This window comes from Mixophyes fleayi, chromosome 8, assembly GCF_038048845.1.
Source record: "Mixophyes fleayi isolate aMixFle1 chromosome 8, aMixFle1.hap1, whole genome shotgun sequence".
NCBI lineage: Eukaryota > Metazoa > Chordata > Amphibia > Anura > Limnodynastidae > Mixophyes > Mixophyes fleayi.
In genome coordinates this window covers 53967967-53991625 of record NC_134409.1, presented here as the reverse complement: position 1 = coordinate 53991625, position 23659 = coordinate 53967967, and the positions used below count along the sequence as shown (strand labels likewise).

At 38.6% G+C, this 23659-nt stretch overlaps 1 protein-coding gene across 7 annotated transcripts in view; it reads right to left on the bottom strand.

Moving 5' to 3' along the window:
• NTNG1 (netrin G1) overlaps positions 1–23659 on the bottom strand; it is a 212329-nt gene that overhangs the window by 46877 nt on the left and 141793 nt on the right. For 4 of the 7 annotated variants that reach the window (XM_075182570.1, XM_075182573.1, XM_075182574.1 and 1 more), the window contains exons 4-7: positions 15074–15246; positions 11401–11421; positions 8754–8792; positions 7830–7895 (exon numbers count right to left, since the gene is read on the bottom strand). In XM_075182570.1, coding sequence (XP_075038671.1) covers positions 7830–7895; positions 8754–8792; positions 11401–11421; positions 15074–15246 — 299 coding nt within the window. The remainder of the gene's footprint in view (positions 1–7829; positions 7896–8753; positions 8793–11400; positions 11422–15073; positions 15247–23659) is intronic. The other 3 variants (XM_075182572.1, XM_075182575.1, XM_075182576.1) reach the window with 1 other exon arrangement.

The following is a 23659-nucleotide window of genomic DNA, read 5'->3' as shown; positions in this document are numbered from 1 at the left end:
ATTAGAAAAGAAAAAAAAAAACCTTGCAAATGTAAAGAAGCAAAAAAAAAATAAGATAGAAAATGTACAATTATGAGGATATCTACAATAAAAATCACAGATGATATATGTACTATATCCTATGGAATTCAGTGGTTAAACAGAACAATAAAGACATATGATGCATTAGAAGCAGCTATATGATAAATTATAATAGGAGTTGTATGTTGGGGATAGATACAGCAATAGAGTACCATAGGACAAATGATGGATATAACTACTTGATATTTTACGGGCTTACTATGCTGTCTAGTCTAACTGGTACACCAACATGATTTGTTCTAAAAGCAGTGAAAATATAAACATTTGTAGATTAATGAGAAAATATAACAACATTTTGAACTAGTGTTGGGTAAAATATTTTACTTATTGCTATTTACAATGAGCCCTATTAGAGGGAATTGGGCTTTAATTTCAACATCTTTAATTAATTAATTTAGCTTGATCATAAAAGGCTGACTAATTTATAGGGAAAGGGTATATTTTAACTTGCATATACAGCAAATTGAGCTATAACAATAGACCAGGTTGCTGATATAATTCATTATAAAAAGAGTGGGAGACTCAAAAATGTGAATATTCTAGAGGTAATTGATAATACGATATTCTAATGTTCATGTCTAAGCTATATTGGTTCAGCATTGTGGATGCCCTTCTCAGTTATTAAGTTGTGGATGAGCAAATGTATTTATCCTTATTTAAAATCTGTAATACAAAGTAAATTTAACATACAGTACTTACAATAAACATATAAGTGAACTGCACTTAGAACACAAGCATGCTACATGTCTATATTTTACATGATCAAATATGGCTAGATGGTATCTAAGATAATAAGAATAATGACACCGGGCCTGATTCATTAAGGATCTTAAATGAAGAGGTATCTTATTTCAGTCTCCTGGACAAAACCATGTAACAATGCAAGGGGTGCAAACTAGTTTTCTGTTTTGCACATAAGTTAAATACTGACTCTTTTTTCATGTAGCACACGAATACTTGATAGCTTATTTATACACTAAAATTTAAAGTTGATATTTGTGAAGATACCTCTTCATTTAAGATCCTTAATGAATCAGGACCACCGTTATTGCCACAACTTATATGTAGAAATATGATAAATATTCCGGTAATAATATCCCATTATGTGGAGATGATCAGTGGTAAACACAAGCCCTACTGTGATAGAGATTCATTCAGCTAATTTGTGAGTCTGATACATTTCAACTAATCTGTAGCAGAATGATGATGTCATGAAATTAATGATCTGTACCACACAAAAGGAGCGCCATTAACACTCCGCTAATAAGTGACAGCACTGCCAGGGATAATAAAAGAAAAAAGTGTCTCTCTGCCCCCTCCTTCTCTACCACCTAGTATGTGAGAGTGTTTGAATCATTGCCTGGGAAGACTCAGAAGTCTTCGACTCTCATTCTGCACACAGCCACTGCTAATCCATGCAATTAAGGCCAGTGATTCAAATGCGTTTTTTTCTGTTACGGTTATAGTGCAGAGACCCAGACACAATAATTTGGAGCAGATGAACGAGATAATTGCATTTATTTGCTATCCATGAATCTAGGTCAGGATCTGATTTATCGCGGCTCCCACGGGCTTGAATTTCAGTTCTCGAGCTATAAATCTTAGAGAGATTGCTAATATATTTTGTGGATTACTAATCTGCTCTCCCCTTATTGCTCTCATCACCAAATTCACTTGTGTCCCATTAAACTATGATATTGGGAGCTACTGCTGGCACCGTACTTGTTTAGAAAGCTGCACTCAGATCACACTCCAATTTCTTTTAGTAGCACTAAAGATGAAAGGAGTGAAGAGAGTCTATAGGCCCTATAGAAGCCCAAGCACAGTAAGAATGCACCAGTTTATAGATGCATAAGTATATTAGGAGAGATTTATCTGAGTCTGATTCACTAGGAAAATGTAATATAGGAATCATTGATCCCTATGTTTGAGGGTTTGTAAAGAAAACCAATGTTGAAGCAACAAAAAAACACTCCTTGTTTCTGCTGTATTATAAAGTTATGTCGGTTGAAGTTAGGTCCCTCTATTTACACAACAAGCAAAAGAGGAGGGCTGCACCAGGTACAGGACCAAGCAGGCTCAGTAGACGTATGCAAACAATGATGGCGCACATATATGGCTGGCAATGACACTTCCTTACAATTTGCAACTGGCCGCAGCAATTTTCACTCCTTCACTGCCCCACCATATAAACAAAGAGCATCATAGATGCTGCCTCAGTGACATTATATAGGAGGCCACCATTGAGAATTAAAAGAAGAGGGAACTTCATAGCTTGTGTAACATAAGACTGCATACCTCTCAACTGTCCTGATTTAGGCAGAATGATATAGGAGATCTCTGTCTGCCATCCAATCAGGCTGGAGAGTTTGGAGGCGTCTTTGAATGGGTGCCATGCACACCTACTACTAGTGTGCATGGCATTCAAAGGATCAGAAGTGCCGGACACATGCCCCATCTCTTCTTGCTCCCAGTGCGCTGTTTTCCCAACTTAAAAAGTGGAGGGCTAACCCATACTACCATTCATAAGAGTTGTGTGTGTGTGTGTATATATATATATATATATATATATATATATATATATATATATAGTACTTTCGCGCGTCCTTGGATCTGAATCAAGGCACAACGTTATCTTTGCATTGTTGGAACTCGCAGGTTTTGTATTCCTTAAATACCACCCTCCCCAGGAGATCCAGTGCCATTGCTCACACAGAAACAGGGGTAGCAGTGTTCTTGTCACTCTCCGGTCTCCAGTGACATTGCTCAGCACCATTGCTCACACAGAAACAGGGGTAGCAGTGTTCTTGTCACTCTCCAGTCTCCAGTGACATTGCTCAGCACCATTGCTCACACAGAAACAGGGGTAGCAGTGTTCTTGTCACTCTCCAGTCTCCAGTGACATTGCTCAGTGCCATTGCTCACATAGAAACAGGAGGGGTAGCAGTGTTCTTGTCACTCTCCAGTCTCCAGTGACATTGCTCAGTGCCATTGCTCACACAGAAACAGGAGGGGTAGCAGTGTTCTTGTCACTCTCCAGTCTCCAGTGCCATTGCTCATACAAAAACAGGAGGGGTAGCAGTGTTCTTGTCACTTGACAAAAATTGACTGTAAATGACTGGAAATTAACGTTATTGAGGTTAATAATAATGTAGGAACAAAAAAAGAGCCAAATTATGTGATTTTAGAAAAAAGAATAGGGATCCAAAACCAAGACTGAAACCAAAACACACAAGGGTGGTTTTGCCAAAACTACAACAAAACCAAAACACGAAGTTAATCCAGATCCAAAACCCAAAGCCAAATCCAAAACACGGGGGTCAGTGAACATCTCTAGTATATATGCACACAATAAAAAAAATAGTAGTTTTGACACTGGTGACAACATAACAGACACACAATAAAGCACTCATAATTTTGAAATACTAACTAGGACACCAATATAATATGAAGTTTGCTCAGTCCATAATGCCTATTTCTTGCCTCAGTGTCAATTCCAAATAAAGTAAATTAGATACAGGAACCTATTCCCACTTTTCCTGTTATCCAGGTGCATCAGTTGTCTGAATTTTAGGAAATCTCACGCCAAGATTTGTAATAAACAAAAAGCAGTACCGTAATAAGGAAACCAGAATACAAGTAAGCCCCAAGTTTAGAAGAACTCATCAGATACAAGCAGCTGTAACATATATTGTACCATAAGAACATTACATTTTGAAATGTACTATCTACAGATTCCTATTAATTTCCATCCGTATTTATAAGTATCCCAGAATGCTCTATGCAGCTGTCAGTTTGATCTGTTATGTTGGGGCACAGGACAGTCTGCAAAAGCTCTCCTCCCTACAGTCTGTCAAGCTGCCTGCAAGCGGCTTACATTTCCTCAATGTTTGTGAGATATGATTTAAAACAGAATAAATGTAGCAACTCAAGAGTGAAGCAAAATTGAAAATTAATAATCCGTCTGAACCGTTGTGCTTAGATTTTACTCTTCTGCTACATGTCACTTAAAATGGAAATAAAACACAAACATTACTGACACAACTAGTAGTAGGTGAGCATTGCTTTCTTGTAGTACCTTTTTTTGAAATGGAGGACACCCACCAGTAACTTTGTGTGCCTGGTGCCAGATAGCAGGGTATTCCGTTAAAAACCTTCAGAAGTATGTATGCAAACATTTTTCAGTACATGTTCGCTGTCTTTGAACATTTTTGCATTTTTACAATACATTTCTTTTAATGTTAGAACAGCTCTGTTTACTCAGAATATCCAAATTTTAGTTGATATTATAAAAAAAGATAATACTAATTAAAATGTATATATGGTACAGTAACCCTGTTGGCCAACAGGTAGTGACACAGAGTTAGCCATTCTTCTTGTGCCTATTAAAATACATCTTTGTAGACACATGCAGACTTGCTATGTGTCCTTGTTAACATTTAAGTCCTGTTTTAGAACCAGAATTAATTCAGCTACTCTTCAGATACTTCTTGCTGCCATATTTCTGGGGATATCTATCCCAATATCTGAGTTGGATCAAGAAATGATCTGCTTTGAGATCGTAGGACTGATACTAATGTATAAATAACCATTTATCACAAATTTATTACATCACCATCATCATTTATATAGCACCACTAATTCCGTAGCGCTGTACAGAGAACTCACATCAGTTCTTGCCCCATTGGAGCTTGCAGTCTAAATTCTCTAACATACACATACACACACACACACACACACACACACACACACACACACACACACAAACTAGGATCAATTTTGATAGCAGCCAATGTTTTTGGAGTGTGAGAGGAAACCAGAGCACCTGGAGTAAACCCACGGGGAGAACATACAAACTCCACACTGATAATCAAACTCATGACCCCAGCGCTGTGAGGCAGAAGTGCTAACCACTAAGCCACCGCGCTGCTCCCTGTGCTGAGTATAAATCATGTTTTCATTTTTCCCAGGACAGGAATGAGCTGATCAGTCTGTCCATAGGTTGGAAGGAAGATGCAATATTGCAAATAACTAAACAAATAGAGGCATTACAAGTGAGTGTTAATTTGACAGGCTTATTTTTCAAAGCCTATTATGTTTCTTTGCCTTTTTAAATTAGGGTGACACTTACTAATAAAAAGACATAGGTTCTATGCATGTTATAAAAATGATGAAACTACACAATGTCGAGGAAAAATATCTATTTGTATTCAACTGGGTTTCCTTTCTACAAAAGGTGCAGATTTCTCTGACCCCATATTGCACCAAAAACTCTTAGCTCACTTAACCAAACAAAGCTGTAGATGATGAGAGGACAGGAATTTCGTGTAGATAATGGAATCCCTTGGCACTTAGCGGCTTAAAATTCATAATAGAGCTGCAGGGTTTTACAATTCTCTGCTCCATCTCTTGGGAATATTTGTGCTGACAACTGGCAGCTTCTTGTACTCTTCTTTTTTCCCCCCATCTCTTTATCAGGTGAAATTCCAGTTTGTGTTCTAAAAATGACGAATGCTCAGTCCTTCCTCTGTCACATCAGATGAGAAATAGACTGCAAGGCTATTAAACTAGTTACAGTCATTTTTGTTATTTTGTGCACATTAAAGACAGCCATTTTGTGGACTGAACCAGTGTTGTCACTAGTCCCTAGTGTTCTCATGAATGTTAGTTAAACTCACAAAATGGCTGCCTCTGCTATGTGTAGAATAAACTCTTAGGGCTAGATTTACTAAGCTGCGTGTTCGAAAGAGTGGGGATGTTGCTTATAGCAACCAATCAGATTGTAGCTTTCATTTATTTAGTACTTTCTACAAAATTACAGCCAGAATCTGATTGGTTGCTATACGCAACATCCCCACTTTTTCAAACACGCAGCTTAGTAAATCTAGCCCTTAATCATCCAATTCAGCAAGATAACATGTGTTTAATAAAACCATCAGATTAGTAAAAAATATACACATATTATACAATCCTGTTTAATGTTGTGTAAGCGTTTCATACAATTATGACAATGACCTAACACCAGGCCTGAAAAAGAGTGATGAAATGGAAGATTTGAAAACATACAACATTTGAGTGCAATGGTGCAGTTCTAGATGTCATAATTGTCATATACACTATGAACATGGAATCACAATTTCCACATGGCTGGCCGCTAAGATAAGAAACTGGAAGGGACAAAGTGTCCATTGACAAATTCTTTAAAACAAGGACTGTGCATGAAAGTTTGTACAGTTGTACTACAAGGCCGCCCCAAAAATACTGTCGTCACCTGATCGTAGTCTGTCATACTCCTGTGCCCTAATAGGAGTTATAAAAATAAGTTTAGAAGCAATCACAATGAATTGCCAAAGAGGTGGTTTGTAGTAGAATTTATTGTATATCGCATATGCAAGGCTCCCCAAAATCAGATTCTGTGATCCAACTTGGATTCCGATCCACAAGTTGCGCACCTATAATACACAGCACAGTATACTTAAACAATCACGTGGATTGTAGTAGCTATGGATGAGCCTGAATAGCATTTGTTTAGCTTAGGACATCATAAGGGTTAGGCATGGCGCTTCCCTTTGGGACTTCACTGTGTTTGCACCACTCCCTTGCACTGAGGTGGCTATTCTGATCCCTGCTCTGTTCAAAGCGTGAACTTGGATTTTTTTGCTAAGATATGCGTTTCTGTACTGCACATGCACACCAAAAATGTGCACGCATACAGTTGTATATAGATTTTTGTGTATTGCTTCTTCTTATGTTTGGGGCGAGCAGGAGTGGACAAGCATAGGGCGAGTATAGTTAGTGCATGTCAAAGTAAATGTGACACAAATAGCGTGACACATCCACAGATATACGTTGTAAGAGGCGTTTCTCTTGCATGTGTTGGATAATTGGTTCAACGATTCACAATGATGATGAGTACTATCCCCGGCACTATCTAGTATACTAACCCCTTCAGTACTTAAATCATTAGTCACTCTATTATATAGTCACAGCTGTCTAATCGCATTGCTTAACTGACATTTCCATTTGGACTATCAAAAGAAACGAGATTCCTGTACAGCAACAGATGTTTATATTTCATTTGTTTGTATTTGTGTTTGTATTTAATTACATTTTATATTGAAAATTCAACTTTCACATTTATTAATAACATTGTGAATACACTATTCTCTCTTGTGTAGATGACACTTCATCACTTCATATTACACAGCGTACAGGTAGGGTAATGTGACTTCACTATTTACTACTAACACTGTTGTTCCACATTTCTACGCTGCCATAGGGCGTAAATATACACATTTGTTACGTCTGACGTACGTCTGCACAAATGCTACTGTTTTTACTAGTTGACTGTTGTTGTCAGTGCTTCTCATTATTTATGTTTTGAGGTTATTATATATTTTGTGGATATAAAATATAAGTCAGGATACCAATCTCTTTAGCACTACTTGTAGACTACAGCAGTGGTCTCCACCCTTTTTTAGTGGAGACCCTAATTGTTACTTTTCCATTGTTTTGGCAACCCAAGTGCTAGTGTGTCATTTTTGGGGCCCCAAAAGATGGTTCCCAATAGAAAATATTGCATATCTGATATGCAGGGGACCCAAATTCACATTCGGTGACTCTATCTGAGGTCCCAAACTACAGGTTATGCATCTCTGATATACAGTACAGTATATTTAAACAATCACATGGATTGCAGTAGCCATGGAGGAGCCTGAGTAACATTCGTTAAGCTTAGGACATCCTACCTTGCTTTCTGTTTGCAACGTCTAGGAAAGAAGCATTCGTCTTTATCCTATCAAAGTTGGGAGGCGCTGTGTGTGTTAGGGAGAAATTGTGAATCATTATTTGGTACCGTAACACAAGGGGGGAGGGGCATCTATAAATGTGGAGTAGGTGAATGTGGAGTTGTGGGGACAAAAGTCACAGAACCTCATTTGCAAATATGAATCTTTAAAACAGTGCATTTGTTGAAATTTGTATATTTCAAAACATAAACATTATCTAAACACGTCCTGATTATGATCACTTTTAGCATTTATAGATTTTTAAAAAATTTCCGCCCAATTCACAACATTTTTTTAAAATCACAATAAGATTGTCAAATTGAAAGCACTGTGTAAATCCCACATATTATATATATATATATATATATATATATATATATATATATATATGTATATATATATATATATATATATATATATATACCAATGAAATCCACACAACTCCCAACCAATGCTGACTAATCCTATAAAACGGTTTACCATAGTACAACATTCAACTCTATGAGGCTAGATTTACTAAACTTCGGGTTTGAAAAAGTGGAGATGTTGCCTATAGCAACCAATCTGTTTCTATTTATCACTTATTTAGTACATTCTACAAAATGACAGCTAGAATCTGATTGGTTGCTATAGGCAGCATCTCCACTTTTTCAAACCCGCAGTTAAGTAAATATACCCCCATGACTACAAAAAGGAGGGAAGGGTACACCACAATCTAATGCATAGTAAATGTGATGTTTGTAAATGATTTTATAGATAAACAGAAATAAAGGATATTCATAAATTACATGGAAACTTCTGTATTTAAACCAACTAACACGGTTTCAGAATGAGCAAGAAGATTAAAGACAGATTATATACAGATGTATATAATAAAATTGTTACCTGCAGTGATGGTTTGCTTCCGTTTTTTGTCCTGTACAGCTGCCGTAAAAAGACAGGTTTGTCTCATTTAGTTAATGGTTTAGTGAATAGAGGCATATATCTAGTTATTTGTGTTCCTTATATTATAACGTGTGTAACATTGTTGTCATAATATAAGTGTTGAACGAAAGTAATGCTATAAATTCCCCAAACTACTCCCTGGGACTAAACATGCTCTGCTTTCTGCTTGCTCCGTTTAAACACTGTTGCAGTATGAAATTGTGCACTTAACACAGAATGGCTGAATTCCCAGAATGCTTTGCAGAATTATGATTTTATAAATAAACTGCAATGACTGTTGTGGTTCAAGATTCACATGTGGCACACTCTCAGTTTATCAATGTACTCTATAGGCTGAGTTAACTTGTTATGTTTCAGTCAACCATTTTCCCTAAGCTGTGTGCTCTGGAGTGTTAAAAATAGATCTTTTATGAAAAGGCCATTGTGCAGGTTTGCGCCGAACATCAATATCACATTGCAGCCGTGCAACTTGGGAATTCTGATGAGATTAAGTTTAAGGTCTGAGGATTTGTCTCACGGGGGGGAAATTTACTAAAGTGAGTTTTTTTCCATGGTAGGAGTAAAAAGTGTGGAATTTATTAAACTTTGGTTTGACGAACTGCCAGAAAAAAACAAGAAAAACCAGCAAAAAAAAAAGGGTGATTGTGAGAGCCGAGATACCTCACACAGCATGCTGGCCACTATTAATAGTGTACACTTGTGGCACTATAAGTGCCAGCATGCACTAGAGCCCTCATAAATAAACTATTGCCCCCGTTAGCAATCAAATAGTATTTCCCCTGTATAATTACATTAAAGTAATATTAATGTTAAAATAATATTGATATCTTAATATAATCATTTATTATATTGCCATCTCTATTATATTGATAAAATAATTTTGCCCCGCTAAAATCATTATTAATTATCTTTATCCCTCTTAATCAATAAATAACGATTGTCCTCACAATTAATACGCGTATCGTGCCTCCCCTTATGTTCTGAATTGTTTCAGCTATCTTGCCCCTCACACCTCTTTTTTCTGATGGGTTTTTCCTTTGATTTTGCCTTAACTGCATGTGGTTTGGGACTTTTCCACACATTGCCAGCGGTTATAGTTTTCACGCTACCAACAGCTTGAATAGTAAATATTGCAGTTTGGAGCTGAGAATTGCTGGTTTGAAAAGCGCCAAAAAATTTACCTCATGATGTCTAAGGGTAAATTTTGAAAAATATTTTGCATAAGAAAAGTATTATAATCATTTGGAGGTTACACGTGGAATAACAGGAAGACATGTAAGTTCTGTGGCTGTATCAGCAGGGTTTTATCAGAACAATACAAGCTGTTGTGTACTGCTATTTTCTGGAGAAAATGTAATGATATAAGGACTGAGTAACGAAACAGTGCAGGTATACATTCCAATAAAATATTTTAGTGTTTTATTATAACACTTAGGGCAGTGTTGGCTAACCTGTGACACCCTAGGTGTTGTGAAACTACAAGTCCCAGCATGCTTTGCCAATTTATAGCAGCTTATTGCTGGAAGGGTATGTTGGGACTTGTAGTTTCACAACACCTGGAGTGTCACAGGTTAGCCAACGCTGACTTAGGGGCAGATTCAATTGTCCTCTATGTTCCTAAGAACATGGCGGACACACTTTTTTTTACCGATATTACAGTAATAAGTAATACAGATTTTTCCTTGCACTTCTATGGCTGTTCCGCAGGCACAAAGTGCGGATATTTCATTAATTGAATCTGCTCCTTACAATACATTGTTGATAAACACACTCCTTTGGAATGGTTTGAAGGTGCATTAAAATCCGTTAAGAAGGGGTTAAGCTGCAAAGGATATATGAGGCAGAGCAATTTCATACAGTGAGGTTCGTTGCAAAGGTGTATGGAAAAGTTCACAGGGTTGGAGCAGCGTGGGGCTAAAATAGCTGTATTAAAAGTGACAATCCATGCAATCTGACTCTCTGATCTACCCGTCCCATTCTAACATATGGAATAAGCTGGACCAGATGGTATGGAAAAAATGAAGAGCAACTACATCATGCAACATAAGCAGCACGGCACCAAACATCCACCAAAACATTTATACTGTAGGCTTAATGGGATATAGCCTACTTGTATATGTATGTAGAAAACATACCCTATATGACATGTATTTTAATTCCACTAACTCAGACTGTCAGAAACAAATAGATCACTTGTCTGGGGGAATAAAGCTTATTTATACTGTAGGTAATATAATTTTTTTGAATCAATGATTTCTATGTGTTTACTTCATCTATCTTTCTCCATTGATTTAATCATCTGTCTGTCTTTTCTGTCTGTATATGTGTCTGCCTCATACCCTGCTCAGTACCTGGGAGGAATATATCAGGCAAATAAAACCTGGTACAGACAGGCCAAGCTGGTTCCTGTCAGACCTGTCATAAGACGTATGCTCTATTCTCTCTGATTCAATTTTACATGTAAATGCAGCAAATATTATCCTGTCTTTCCTGCAAACTTGTTCTTTCATTGCCGGTCTGTGTGGCTCTGATGGATGTTTGGGGAGGACTAGAATCATTGTACGTCAAACACTGAGATTGTACTCACTGCTGGGCATGTTGGATACACCTGTGACAAAGAAATAAGAAAAGATATATTATGCACAATTCTACCATAAATTATACACAGTTATGTTCAGCTTAAAAACCTTATTTTAAAAAATTAGTGTCTTATAATTATAGAGGGCCTGATTTAGGCCGGGTACACACTATAGGACTTTCACCCGATTATTGTGCCAATCACATGATAAACGACCTTAATGTCCGATATTGCTTTAGTGTGTACGCTCCAACGATCATGTTTTATCGTTTCAAAGCACATTTGATTTTTATAAATGGACTAAAACTCTCTCAATGATGGAACGATGATGGGCAAATTCTGCAGCGTGTATGCACTCACGAACAGCAGTGTGGGCAGATCTCCATAGAGTTTAAAGAGTCATGATCTTTTCAGCAGATGGTTATGACAGATGAAGAGCACAAATCTGAAGGTAAATCTTGCAAAACCTGTATAGTGTGTACACATGAATCAGCATGCTGATCATTCGTTGGTAAGATCATTAACCATATGGCATCGGGAGACATTTTCTGTAGCATGTACCTACCCTGGATGCAAGTCCATTTGTGCCATTAAAAAATGTGACTTGTGTAAGATTTGTCTCACTGCATATGTGCATAACTTACACCTGTATTTTGAGCATATCTTAGACATAGACTTTGAATGGTGGGTCAGGTGAGTTCAGTGCCATAAGGGCACGAATATACGTGTTTTAGGAGACCCATAGACCTGGTGCAGGCTTCCTAGTTGTTGATGATGATGGAATAGACACATCTATGCAGAAGTCACATTTTTATGTTTAACCCTATATAAGGTGCATAGTATATAAGTGACAGAAACATACAGAATATGTGTAAACATTTGTTAAATACATAATAACATTTAATCAATATGAATTAATATAATTACTTCAATATTTCATAGGAATGCTATCAAGGGTGTAAATATAGCCATAACATCCCATGGAACAATAAAATGCTATGCGGGTGATTGTCTGCTTCTGGGACTGGAAATCTTGTCAAAATAGAGGGCAAAATGAATGGAGTACAATATAGACCAAACTCAGAGGAAGAGTCCTATAAAATTATCTAGATTCCAGCTAGACAATGACCTAAAATAAACAGCAAATTCCATATTGGTGTGGCTTGAGCACAAACAAAAAAAAATCAATGTACTGGGGGGTAAATGTATCAACCAGCGGATTCTGGAAGTCATCGATTTCTGGCGACTTTCCGACGACTTGCAGAATCCGCTGGATGATACATTTACCCCCTAGAGTGACCCAGGCAAAGTCCAGACTTCAATCCCATTGGGAATTATATGATGTGAAAATTGCTGTTCACCAACTGTGCCCATCCAACATAATGCAATTTACAGCAATAAGGTAAAGAAGAAGAGGTGATATTTGGAGTGTCCATATTAGCAAAGCTGGTTAGAAACCCACCCAATTAGACTCAATGCTGTAATTGAAGCTAATTTTTAAAAGAATGCTTTACAGATATTTCTTTATTTGTCACTATAGAGTTTGCTTGTGTTGATAAATTCCCCCAAAAATCTATTTTGATTCCATGATGTAAGGAAATAAAATATGAAAAAATGCCAAAGGGTGTGAATACTTGTATTGCCTGAGGATAGGTGATGTTTATTCTATCACAGACTGTGATAGAATAAACATAGTATACTGTGATTCACAGTACTCATCTGGGTTTGTGGTTGCAACATTCACTTCTGAAGGACTGACTTATCTTGTCCAAAATGCTGCTGCTGGTGCTGTTGCAATCTTTGATGTCTACTTTTAACAGCATATTTATAAGATTTGAGACTACCTGTCAGTGCCAGGCAGTAAGTAACTGATACCTACATCTGAATCACAGTAATATTTTTTAAAGCAGATTTTGCTGGTCCTGTTACATTTCTCTGGTTAATATGGTCATGGAACTTTTCAGTGACTCCTTAGATTTTTATATTTTAAAATATCATATAACTGACTTTAGATTGTCTCGCTGGTTTTGTGGCGTTCAGATTATCGGTACTATAAACCTGCCACTGAACCACTGGTGCTCCTCATTTTTAATTCAAAGATACCATAGGTGTCTAGAAACTGTACTAGGTCACATTTTAAGTCTTTCCCTGCAAGCACAGACACAGGCGAGTACTTTACCGGTGGAGGTGTTTTGATAAATCTACATAGTAGGAGTTTAGTACTTTAGTGTATTTACAAGGTTAAACAATTTGGAGATAATTAATAAAGCTCTGCATTGTTTAAATTACCACTTCCTGTCCGGTATTGCCATCTCTTCATTAGCCCCTCTAATTGATCTCACAGCACCATATATTTTCATACTTGCCAACTCTCCCGGAATATTCGGGGGACTCCCGAAAATCTGGGTCAGTCTCCCGGACTCCCGGGAGAGAGGGCAATTCTGTGGAGAAGTAAATGGAGGGGGCGGGGCTTATTGGCATAATGGACGCGTCATTGTGGCCCTGCCCCCTCCTAGTGTTATTGGTCGAAAAGGGTGATGACTGCATTGGTGGCGGGGTTAACAGCGCAATTCTTTGAGCCCCGCCCCCACGCACCCACCTGCCCCCCGGACCTCCCGTGACACGAGCTGAAAATGTTGGCAGCTATGTATATTTTTAGATTTTTAAAAGCACAAAAAATAAGTACGTACATAACTTTTTAAGCAAGAGATTGGAAGTTTAGGAATTTTTGAGAAGTGGTTGGACCAAATACCAGCTTTATAAACTACCAATATGGCCTGTAATAATGCCATCTAGAAATTTGTAATGATTCACGTCTTCCAAACACAAATACACAACTGTATTAAAATCTGTTCTGCAAAAATAACTCTAAAGCAGGGATGGGTATGAGAATCATCACATTGACCTACAATCGAAGCATATTCTAGCAACCAATGCTGAATGAGCAGATGTGTATAACATGCAGCTCTCAAACATTATCTTTGGCTGGCAGCATATACTAGGGGTGGTAGTTCTTAAAGCTTGAAACCATATTTGTCTTGTGTAGTGGCACATCTGTGTCCAGGGACTGCACTAAGCACAATATTTTACTACAGATGTCTATGTCTAGAATTCTAACTTCTATAGTAAGTCTTGCAAGATATAAATCACTTGGTTAATGGGTTACGGGCAGGCTAGGTCAGCTGCTACACACATTTCCTACTTCTATTAGATTAAATTCATATCACCATCAGTTTTCCTCTTGTTCACCCTGTCAGCTGCCTTCGGATGAAGCTCTATATTAAAAAATTAATTGAGCAGAATGATAGTAGAAAGCATTAAACCAATCATCATCCCATACTAGAATGGCTGGGCACACAAATGATTACACCACTTTTTCCCCAAATACAACATTTTTTTTAACAATGTGATGTATCTGTTTAATTGCAGCGTCTTTTAGCACTTATAAATATGACAGATCCCATGAGGATTCGCCTGTTGTTGAACACTTTCCTGAGGCTTGGGTTACACTGGTGTACATATGTGCACTGCAGCGGGGCAAATTGTAGACCCGTAATAGAATACAGCCAAGTATTTTGGGATGTGTCTGTACGAAAAGTAAAAGTCTCTAAGACATACAGTAATCGACATGTGTCATTTGATTAACTTGTCTGTCTCAAATGTTTATTATATCTGTACTCACATATATTTGCGGTTCCCTTGGGAATGGTGAGGTAGGAGCCAGGACTCCAAGCCTGTCCCTGGTAGCTCTTCTTACATCGCTCACAGTCCTGTCCAGTGGTGTTGTGTTCACAGTCACAAGCGAGCCGGTTGTGTGTGAAGGTACAGCTGTTGGCATGTAGGTTACACTTACACCTGGCAATGGCAAAGATAAACACCATAAATCTCTAATAAATTAAGAAAAGTGGTATATAAAGTATTACAATATTACAAAGTGACTATTTCCACAGTACAGTAAAACAAATTACTCGTAAGAGCTGTAAGTAGCGCCAGTGCATGTTCAGTCTAGGACATCTTTCTGCAGGGAGAAATGGAGTGCTTATTATTTTATTTATCTTTTTTAATTTTATATTTTACAGATTGGCTTTTGAACTAACTGAACTACACTAAATCATGGGACAACGGCATTGGAGCAATGTTGTCATAATTCAATGTATTTGAGGTAACACAAACAAATTGTGCTCCAACAAGATAGAAATGATCCGCGCAGCATTCTATATATGCTTTCAGTTTCGTTGCGTATGCACGAGTTGGAATGCCAGCACAATCATTCGCAGAGGGTGCCAGGACTGGCATGGCAGATGGTAAGACTCCTCTTACTAGGGAGCTCAGCATCACTCAGCTGCAGCGGTGACATCTTGGGCCTGATTCATTAAGGATCTTAACTTAAGAAACTTCTTATTTAAGTCTCCTGGACAAAACCATGTTACAATGCAAGGGGTGAAAATTAGTATTCTGTTTTGCACATAAGTTAAATACTGACTGTTATTTCATGTAGCACACAAATACTTGATATCTTATTTGTACACTGAAATGTAAAGTTGATATGTGTGTGCTTCATGAAAAACAGTCAGTATTTAACTTATGTGCAAAACAGAATACTAGTTTTCACCCCTTGCATTATAACATTATAACATAGTTTTGTCCAGGAGACTGAAATAAGAAGTTTCTTAAGTTAAGATCTTTAATGAATCAGGCCCCTTCTTACTAAATTGGGTGAAAAAGATTTCCAATCACAGAGGATAAGCAGCGATCTAAGTCATATTAACATTGCGGTCTTAATAAATAGACCCCTATATGTTTTTCTATCTGAAAAATGTTCAAGGTCTTTCATTGCTTCCACAGTTCTACTCATCTAGAAATGATCATAGGTATATATATGGTGCTGATACAACTGTAACTAGATATCAACATCTGACCTGATAAAGAACTGAAGTGGAGAAACCCCGGTGACAAGTGGAACATGTGGAACAGTTCCACAATGTATATAAAGCTAAGTTCTCAAAATTTCAATGCACGCTTTGGATGCGCTGTCCCAACATGACTGTAATAGTAAATTGCTCTGTTAAGTCATCTGTCATCTCTGCGATGACAGATAATACTTAATGGGGCAAAAGTGTGAATAATGGTAAATAGGCCCTTTAGTTCCTTCACACATCCATGAACATTGTGCATTGCATCCATCAACGTGGCTTAGCCACTGAAACATGTACAACTGTATTATACTTAACTTCAATACTTACACTACTTATGTGAATGTCAAACTACAGAAAAGACTAATAAAACCATCCTGTACTTAAAACAAGAGCAGCGCTATGTGCTGTGCTGTTGTTCAGGGAGATTGACAGAGGGGAAACAATCTGAAGAGCCGTCCTGTGCAGCAGTATAAATGGCACATCAAAGTCAAACCACTTTAGGGCCAACCCTTTCTGTCTACTAAACTTCTGCAATTTTTCTTAAATTACCGCTTAGTTTAGCCTTTAGCTTTTTATTACATTACTAGGGATGCACCTAAAAATGTGCTTCTCCACTGCTGTGCAAGAAGAAGGGGTAACATTGGTCCCATTAAAAAGTTTGGGATGAGAGCTGAAGACTGCCAGCTCTGGGCTGCTGGAAAACACAAAACCATTAGCGGAGTGAACAAGGCTAAGTGACCATCTGCACGGAAAGCCCCTAACAATCCACCTCTTCATCCCTTCCTCTTGTATCTATATCCTGGCTCCACAAAATGAACTCTTATTTTTGCACTACTCCTCAAAACTAAGCACACCAATGTCTCTACTGAGTGCTTTGCACACCCTGACTTTGCCCAACTCCTACCTATGCCCTGGGCAAACTTTTGGTCCTCTGAAAATACTGCTGTCTTGTTCTGTAAACCTACTCACTTTGGCACAATAGGCAGAAAGGTGATTCTGTGCTTCGCCTCAGCAAATCTGCACTCTGTAAATGACCTTAGATCTTAATTAATCATCAATCAAGTCTTGCTGTTCTGTAGAAAAGTGTACTGAAGGGACAGCATTAACCAGAGTAAATTGTTTTATGAGAAATGTAGTAATCCTTGATATCACATACATCCCACAAGTATGAGCACTCGTAGAGCTGCTGTGCATGTAAAATCACACTTTGGGGATGATTCAGAATATGACAGATTGTTACGTCCTGAACATAAGTGTAAAAAGGTTGTCACAACATTGTGATCTTACACGTGTATTTTGACTCAGATATACCACAAGACACATCCAACTCAAAACACAGCAGTACTTCTACATCAGGCGTTCAAATTTATATTCTTATGCCAAACTATAACGCACAGATGCGGTTTGACAGTTTTAGGTATAAATGGAAGCTGCACTGCCTATTCTATTGGGCAGCATAGTGGCACAATGGTTAGCATTGCTGCCTCACAGCACTGGGGTTATGGGTTAGGTTCCAACCTAGGCCCTATCTGTGTGGAGTCTGTATGTTCTCCCTGAGGTTGTGTGGGTTTTTTCCCACACTCCAAAAACATACTGGTAGGTTAATTGGCTTCTGACAAAATTAATCCTTGTCTGTGTAGTAGGGGGTATAGATTGTACACTGGGGCAGGGACTGTCCCAGTGTGCATACTGTTTTGACATTATGTAAATAACTGATAATAAACATTTGTACACAATGTAATGTAACAAATTGCTATATGCATAAGAGAAAATAGTGCCTTGATAGTCATATAAAATGTAATGAAATTCAAACACCCCAGATTCATTGTTTACCGCATTAACTCCATTGAAAATCTTTAATGCAGTAGTACAAATGGAAATGACAAATACGTAATTCCAAAAAAACGTCCGCAACTCGACATAATATAACTACAACGTTAATGAAGTACTGGAAGGGTTGGTACGCAAACAACCGGCTAGATAGTGCTTTTGGTGCCATCATCATGAGGTGGTAAATGTATCAAGCTGAGAGTTTTCTGGCGGGTTTGAACAACCAATCAGATTCTAGCTATCATTTATTTAGTACATTCTATAAAATGACAGCTAGAATCTGATTGGTTGCTATAGGCAACATCTCCACTTTTCAAACCCGCTGGAAAACTCTCAGCTTGATACATTTACCCCATGTATCTTTGCACCAGCACTCCAGTACCTGAAATGGATAAGCCTTCTAAGAAGTACATCTGGAGAAGCATCTAAGTTTCATTAACTCACATCAGGGGGGTGTACAACACTACTGTGCACAACATAAGCGTTTACCTGCTCCCATTCGCCTCTCCAGGCGTAAGGGGCTGCAGGTCTTAGATACACTCAAATCAAAGTGCAGATACATTTTGGTACACATGTTTATTAGAGTAATTGTATTTTTACACCCCACAAACGGACTTACATCCAACTCTAAATGAGGCCCTTTATGTTTACATTGCAGAAACGTATTTGTATTATGTATGGTTTCCCCTCATGAATAAAGAGTAATCCTTTCACTACCTGTAGTATTGCAAGTTAATGCTTTGCCAACCTTTGTAAAAAACAATGGTTAACCTATTTGACTAATGCAATGCAAAGCAGGAGCCGCTGAGGAGTAAGCAGCCTCTGGAGAGGTGCTGATACATTTTTAATGACTTGCCATATGTTCTAAGTTTAAACACATTTTCACCTCCTTGTTATTCTGTGTTAAAGTTGCAGAGTTGAAGATTAAAAGGACAGAGGTGAACATCACTCGTCTAGTAGAGGAACTACAGGGAAATCTTTCAGAGGCAATCCTGGCAGATCAGTGACTACTGTTAAAGTTTACGTTTCTTGGTATCAGAACAGCCCACAGCACCCAATGCTGGTATCAGACGCGCACGCTGTATACATAGTATATGTTTCCACAGCAGGTGCTGGCTCTAGTTCTGCTTCCTCTGGCTCCTAAATAAAAGTCACTTTAGATTCAAAGCAAACATTCTTTTTTTATATATTGTATTTGAATAGGCTTATATAAATACGCAGCACCTGCAAATGAGATTTGGTCCTAGCTGACTCCAGTGAAGCTTATGCGGCAAATGTGGATCAGCAAAACGAAGTGCAGCAGAAAGATCTGTGGTATATACAATCTGGTGGGTTTATACAATCTATAAATATGTCAATGGTTCCATACTGTAACAGAATTTAGTGCTTTTAAAAGCAAAGCTTGCCTTCCAAATAAAGTAAGTAACCAAGTGTACTTTGCACTCTCTAGTTTCCAGGAGATGTTGTTAATGTTAATCAAGTTTTAGTCAAGTTCTCTAACTCTTCATAGACAGTAACAGCAATAGCAACATTGTAAAACCTTAAATTTGGGATACTACAGTGGGTTCCAAGGCAATAATTATCTTTTGTGTTTGTCTGAATCATCTCTCTGGCCATACATATTATTCAGTAAGTGAAAGCAGAACACATCTATATGTGTGGTGCATCTTATACAAACAGCTTATTGGTCCAAAAAACTAGTCTTATCATTAAAGTGTAAAGCAACTTCTGTCAATAAGATGCTAAGAAGGCTTCCGGTTTTTCTTCATCTTTATGTTTACAAATATCTATTGCAAATATGAATGCCGGAGACTACAGGACAACCAACATTTTTTCATTTTTTATTTAAACACTGGAAACACATAAAAGCATGCCAGGGCAGAAATAGGCTATCCAAAATTATATACCGATAGATAGATAGATAGATAGATAGATAGATAGATAGATAGATAGATAGATAGATAGATAGATAGATAGATAGATAATAGAGTTATATATTGTGAGGTAGTCACTTTACCTACTCTATTGTTCTACACAGAAATAATGCATAGATTCCATCTGTTGTATGTTTCTGCCTCAATGTCTTCTTGTGCAAATGCCCGATCTAAATTAGTATTATTTGTGCATTCGATTACAAAGTGTTGCAAAACTATCCAATTTCTTTATACACAAATATACAGCACATACCTTGTAACACCCCAAGCTGTAAAAAGTTGCACTAGTTATAAAGGAAACCTTCAGCACGGAGCCCCCTTGTCATAATTTGAAGTCAGCCCAAGTCCAGTCAGTATGCATCATGTATTTATTTATTTTTACATAAACTAAAGAAAAGACAGTATTCATCATCGAGCTGAATAGAGTTGATGACGATGCTGAAATAATTCTGCTGTGTGGCGTGATTAGGAACACTTACGGTCAAATCTGCTGGAGAAATGTGCAAAATTGTGCAGGAAAATGAGAAAAATATTTTGAGGAACAATTTTGTTCACCTCTGCGTGATCCACTCTTCTGGTATGTTTTCAATAGTTGGTTTCTGTATTGTACCAGTGGAGACTGTCCCACCAAGTAATTGTGTTTAGGGTGTAAATGTATGCTCACCATATTACCCCTATTCTTGAATTGTGTTTTGTTGGAGCTTCAATAAAGGGATCATTGATCAGTAATCCCTTTTTCAAAGTTCTGCCTGAGCTATATTCTGCAACACCCCAGTTAAACATAATGCAGCACAGACAGAGGGGCAATGTGGGCTGTGTGTACGTACTAGAGATGAGCGCACTCGGATTTATGAAATCCGAGCCCACCCGAACGTTGCCGATCCGAGTCGGATCCGAGACAGATTCGGGTATTGGCGCCAAATTCAAATCTGAAACTGAGGCTCCCGTTGTCGGATCTCGCGATACTCGGATCCTATAAATTCCCCGCTAGTCGCCGCCATCTTCACTCGGGCATTGATCAGGGTAGAGGGAGGGTGTGTTAGGTGGTCCTCTGTCCTGCTATATCTCGTGCGGTTCTGTGCTGTGCTGTGCTCAGTCCAGTGGTGCTGTGTCCTGTGCTCTGTCCTTCTGAGGTCAGTGGTGCTGCTGGGTCCTGTGCTGTGTCCTGTTCAGTCCAGTGGTGCTGTGTCCTGTGCTCTGTGCTTCTAAGGGCATAGTTATATTTCCCCAATATTCCCAAGTGTTTAAAAAAATAAAAAAAAGTTATTTAAAAAAATACAAAAAACTAATTAAATTTTTTTTCAATTACAACAAAATTTGCACAACCAATCCTGCAGTATAAGCCCATTGGTACTGCAATATTATCAAGTTCACACATTCAGCAGTAAAAGTCCAGTGGTACTGCAATATTACAAAGTTCACACATTCTGCAGTATCAGTCCAGTGGTGCTGTGTCCTGTGCTCTGTCCTGCTGAGTTCAGTAGTGCTGCTGGGTCCTGTGCTGTGTCCTGTTCAGTCCAGTGGTGCTGTGTCCTGTGCTCTGTGCTTCTAAGGGCATAGTTATTTCCCCATTATTCCCAAGTTTTTAAAAAAGAAAAAAAAAGTTATAAAAAAAATAAAAATAAAAAATGTAAAAAAAAATAATTATAACCAAATTTGCAAAACCAATCCAGCAGTATATGCCCATTGGTACTGCAATATTACCAAGTTCACACATTCAGCAGTAAAAGTCCAGTGGTACTGCAATATTACAAAGTTCACACATTCTGTAGTATCAGTCCAGTGGTGCTGTGTCCTGTGCTCTGTCCTGCTGAGTTCAGTAGTGCTGCTGGGTCTTGTGCTGTGTCCTGTTCAGTCCAGTGGTGCTGTGTCCTGTGCTCTGTGCTTCTAAGGGCATAGTTATTTCCCCATTATTCCCAAGTTTTTAAAAAATAAAAAAAAATAATAAAAAAAATAAAAATAAAAAAAAATAAAAAATTATAACCAAATTTGCAAAACCAATCCAGCAGTATAAGTCCATTGGTACTGCAATATTACCAAGTTCACACATTATGCAGTATCTTGTGCTACATATAATGGAGACCAAAAATTTGGAGGATAAAGTAGGGAAAGATCAATACCCACTTCCTCCTAATGCTGAAGCTGCTGCCACTAGTCATGACATAGACGATGAAATGCCATCAAAGTTGTCTTCCAAGCCCGATGCCCAATCTCGTAGTACCGGGCATGTAAAATCCAAAAAGCCCAAGTTAAGAAAAAGTAGCAAAAAGAGAAACTTAAAATCATCTGAGGAGAAACGTAAAGTTGCCAATATGCCATTTACGACACGGAGTGGCAAGGAACGGCTTAGACCCTGGCCCGTGTTCATGACTAGTGGATCAGCTTCACCCACGGATCTTAGCCCTCCTACTCCTCCCCCCCCTACAAAAAATTGAAGAGAGTTATGCTGTCAGCAACAAAACAGCAAACAACTCTGCCTTCTAAAGAGAAATTATCACAAATCCCCAAGGCGAGTCCAAGGATGTTGGTGGTTGTAAAGCCTGACCTTCCCATCAGTGTACGGGAAGAGGTGGCTCGGGAGGAGCCTATTGATGATGTAGCTGGCGCTGTGGAGGAACTTGAAGATGAGGATGGTGATGTGGTTATTGTAAATGAGGCACCAGGGGGGGAAACAGCTGATGTCCATGGGATGAGAAAGCCCATCGTCATGCCTGGTCAGAAGACCAAAAAATGCACCTCTTCGGTCTGGAGTTATTTTTATCCAAATCCAGACAACCAATGTATGGCCATATGTAGCTTATGTAAAGCTCAAATAAGCAGGGGTAAGGATCTTGCCCACCTAGGAAAATCCTCCCTTATACGTCACCTGAATAACCTTCATAGTTCAGTGGTTAGTTCAGGAACTGGGGCTAGGACCCTCATCGGTACAGGGACACCTAAATCCCGTGGTCCAGTTGGATACACACCAGCAACACCCTCCTCATCAACTTCCTCCACGATCTCCATCAGATTCAGTCCTGCAGCCAAAGTCAGCAGCCAGACTAAGTCCTCTTCAATACGAGATTCATCCGAGGAATCCTGCAGCGGTACGCCTACTACTGCCACTGCTGCTGTTGCTGCTGTTAGTCGGTCATCTTCCCAGAGGGGAAGTCGTAAGACCGCTAAGTCTTTCACAAAACAATTGACCGTCCAACAGTCGTTTGCCATGACCACAAAATACGATAGTAGTCACCCTATTGCAAAGCGTATAACTGCGACTGTAACTGCAATGTTGGTGTTAGACGTGCGCCCGGTGTCCGCCATCAGTGGAGTGGGATTTAGAGGGTTGATGGAGGTATTGTGTCCCCGGTACCAAATCCCCTCGAGATTCCACTTCACTAGGCAGGCGATACCAAAAATGTACAGAGAAGTACGATCAAGTGTCCTCAGTGCTCTAAAAAATGCGGTTGTACCCACTGTCCACTTAACCACGGACATGTGGACAAGTGGTTCTGGGCAAACAAAGGACTATATGACTGTGCCAGCCCACTGGGTAGATGCATCCCCTTCCGCAGCAACAGCAACAGCTGCATCAGTAGCAGCATCTAC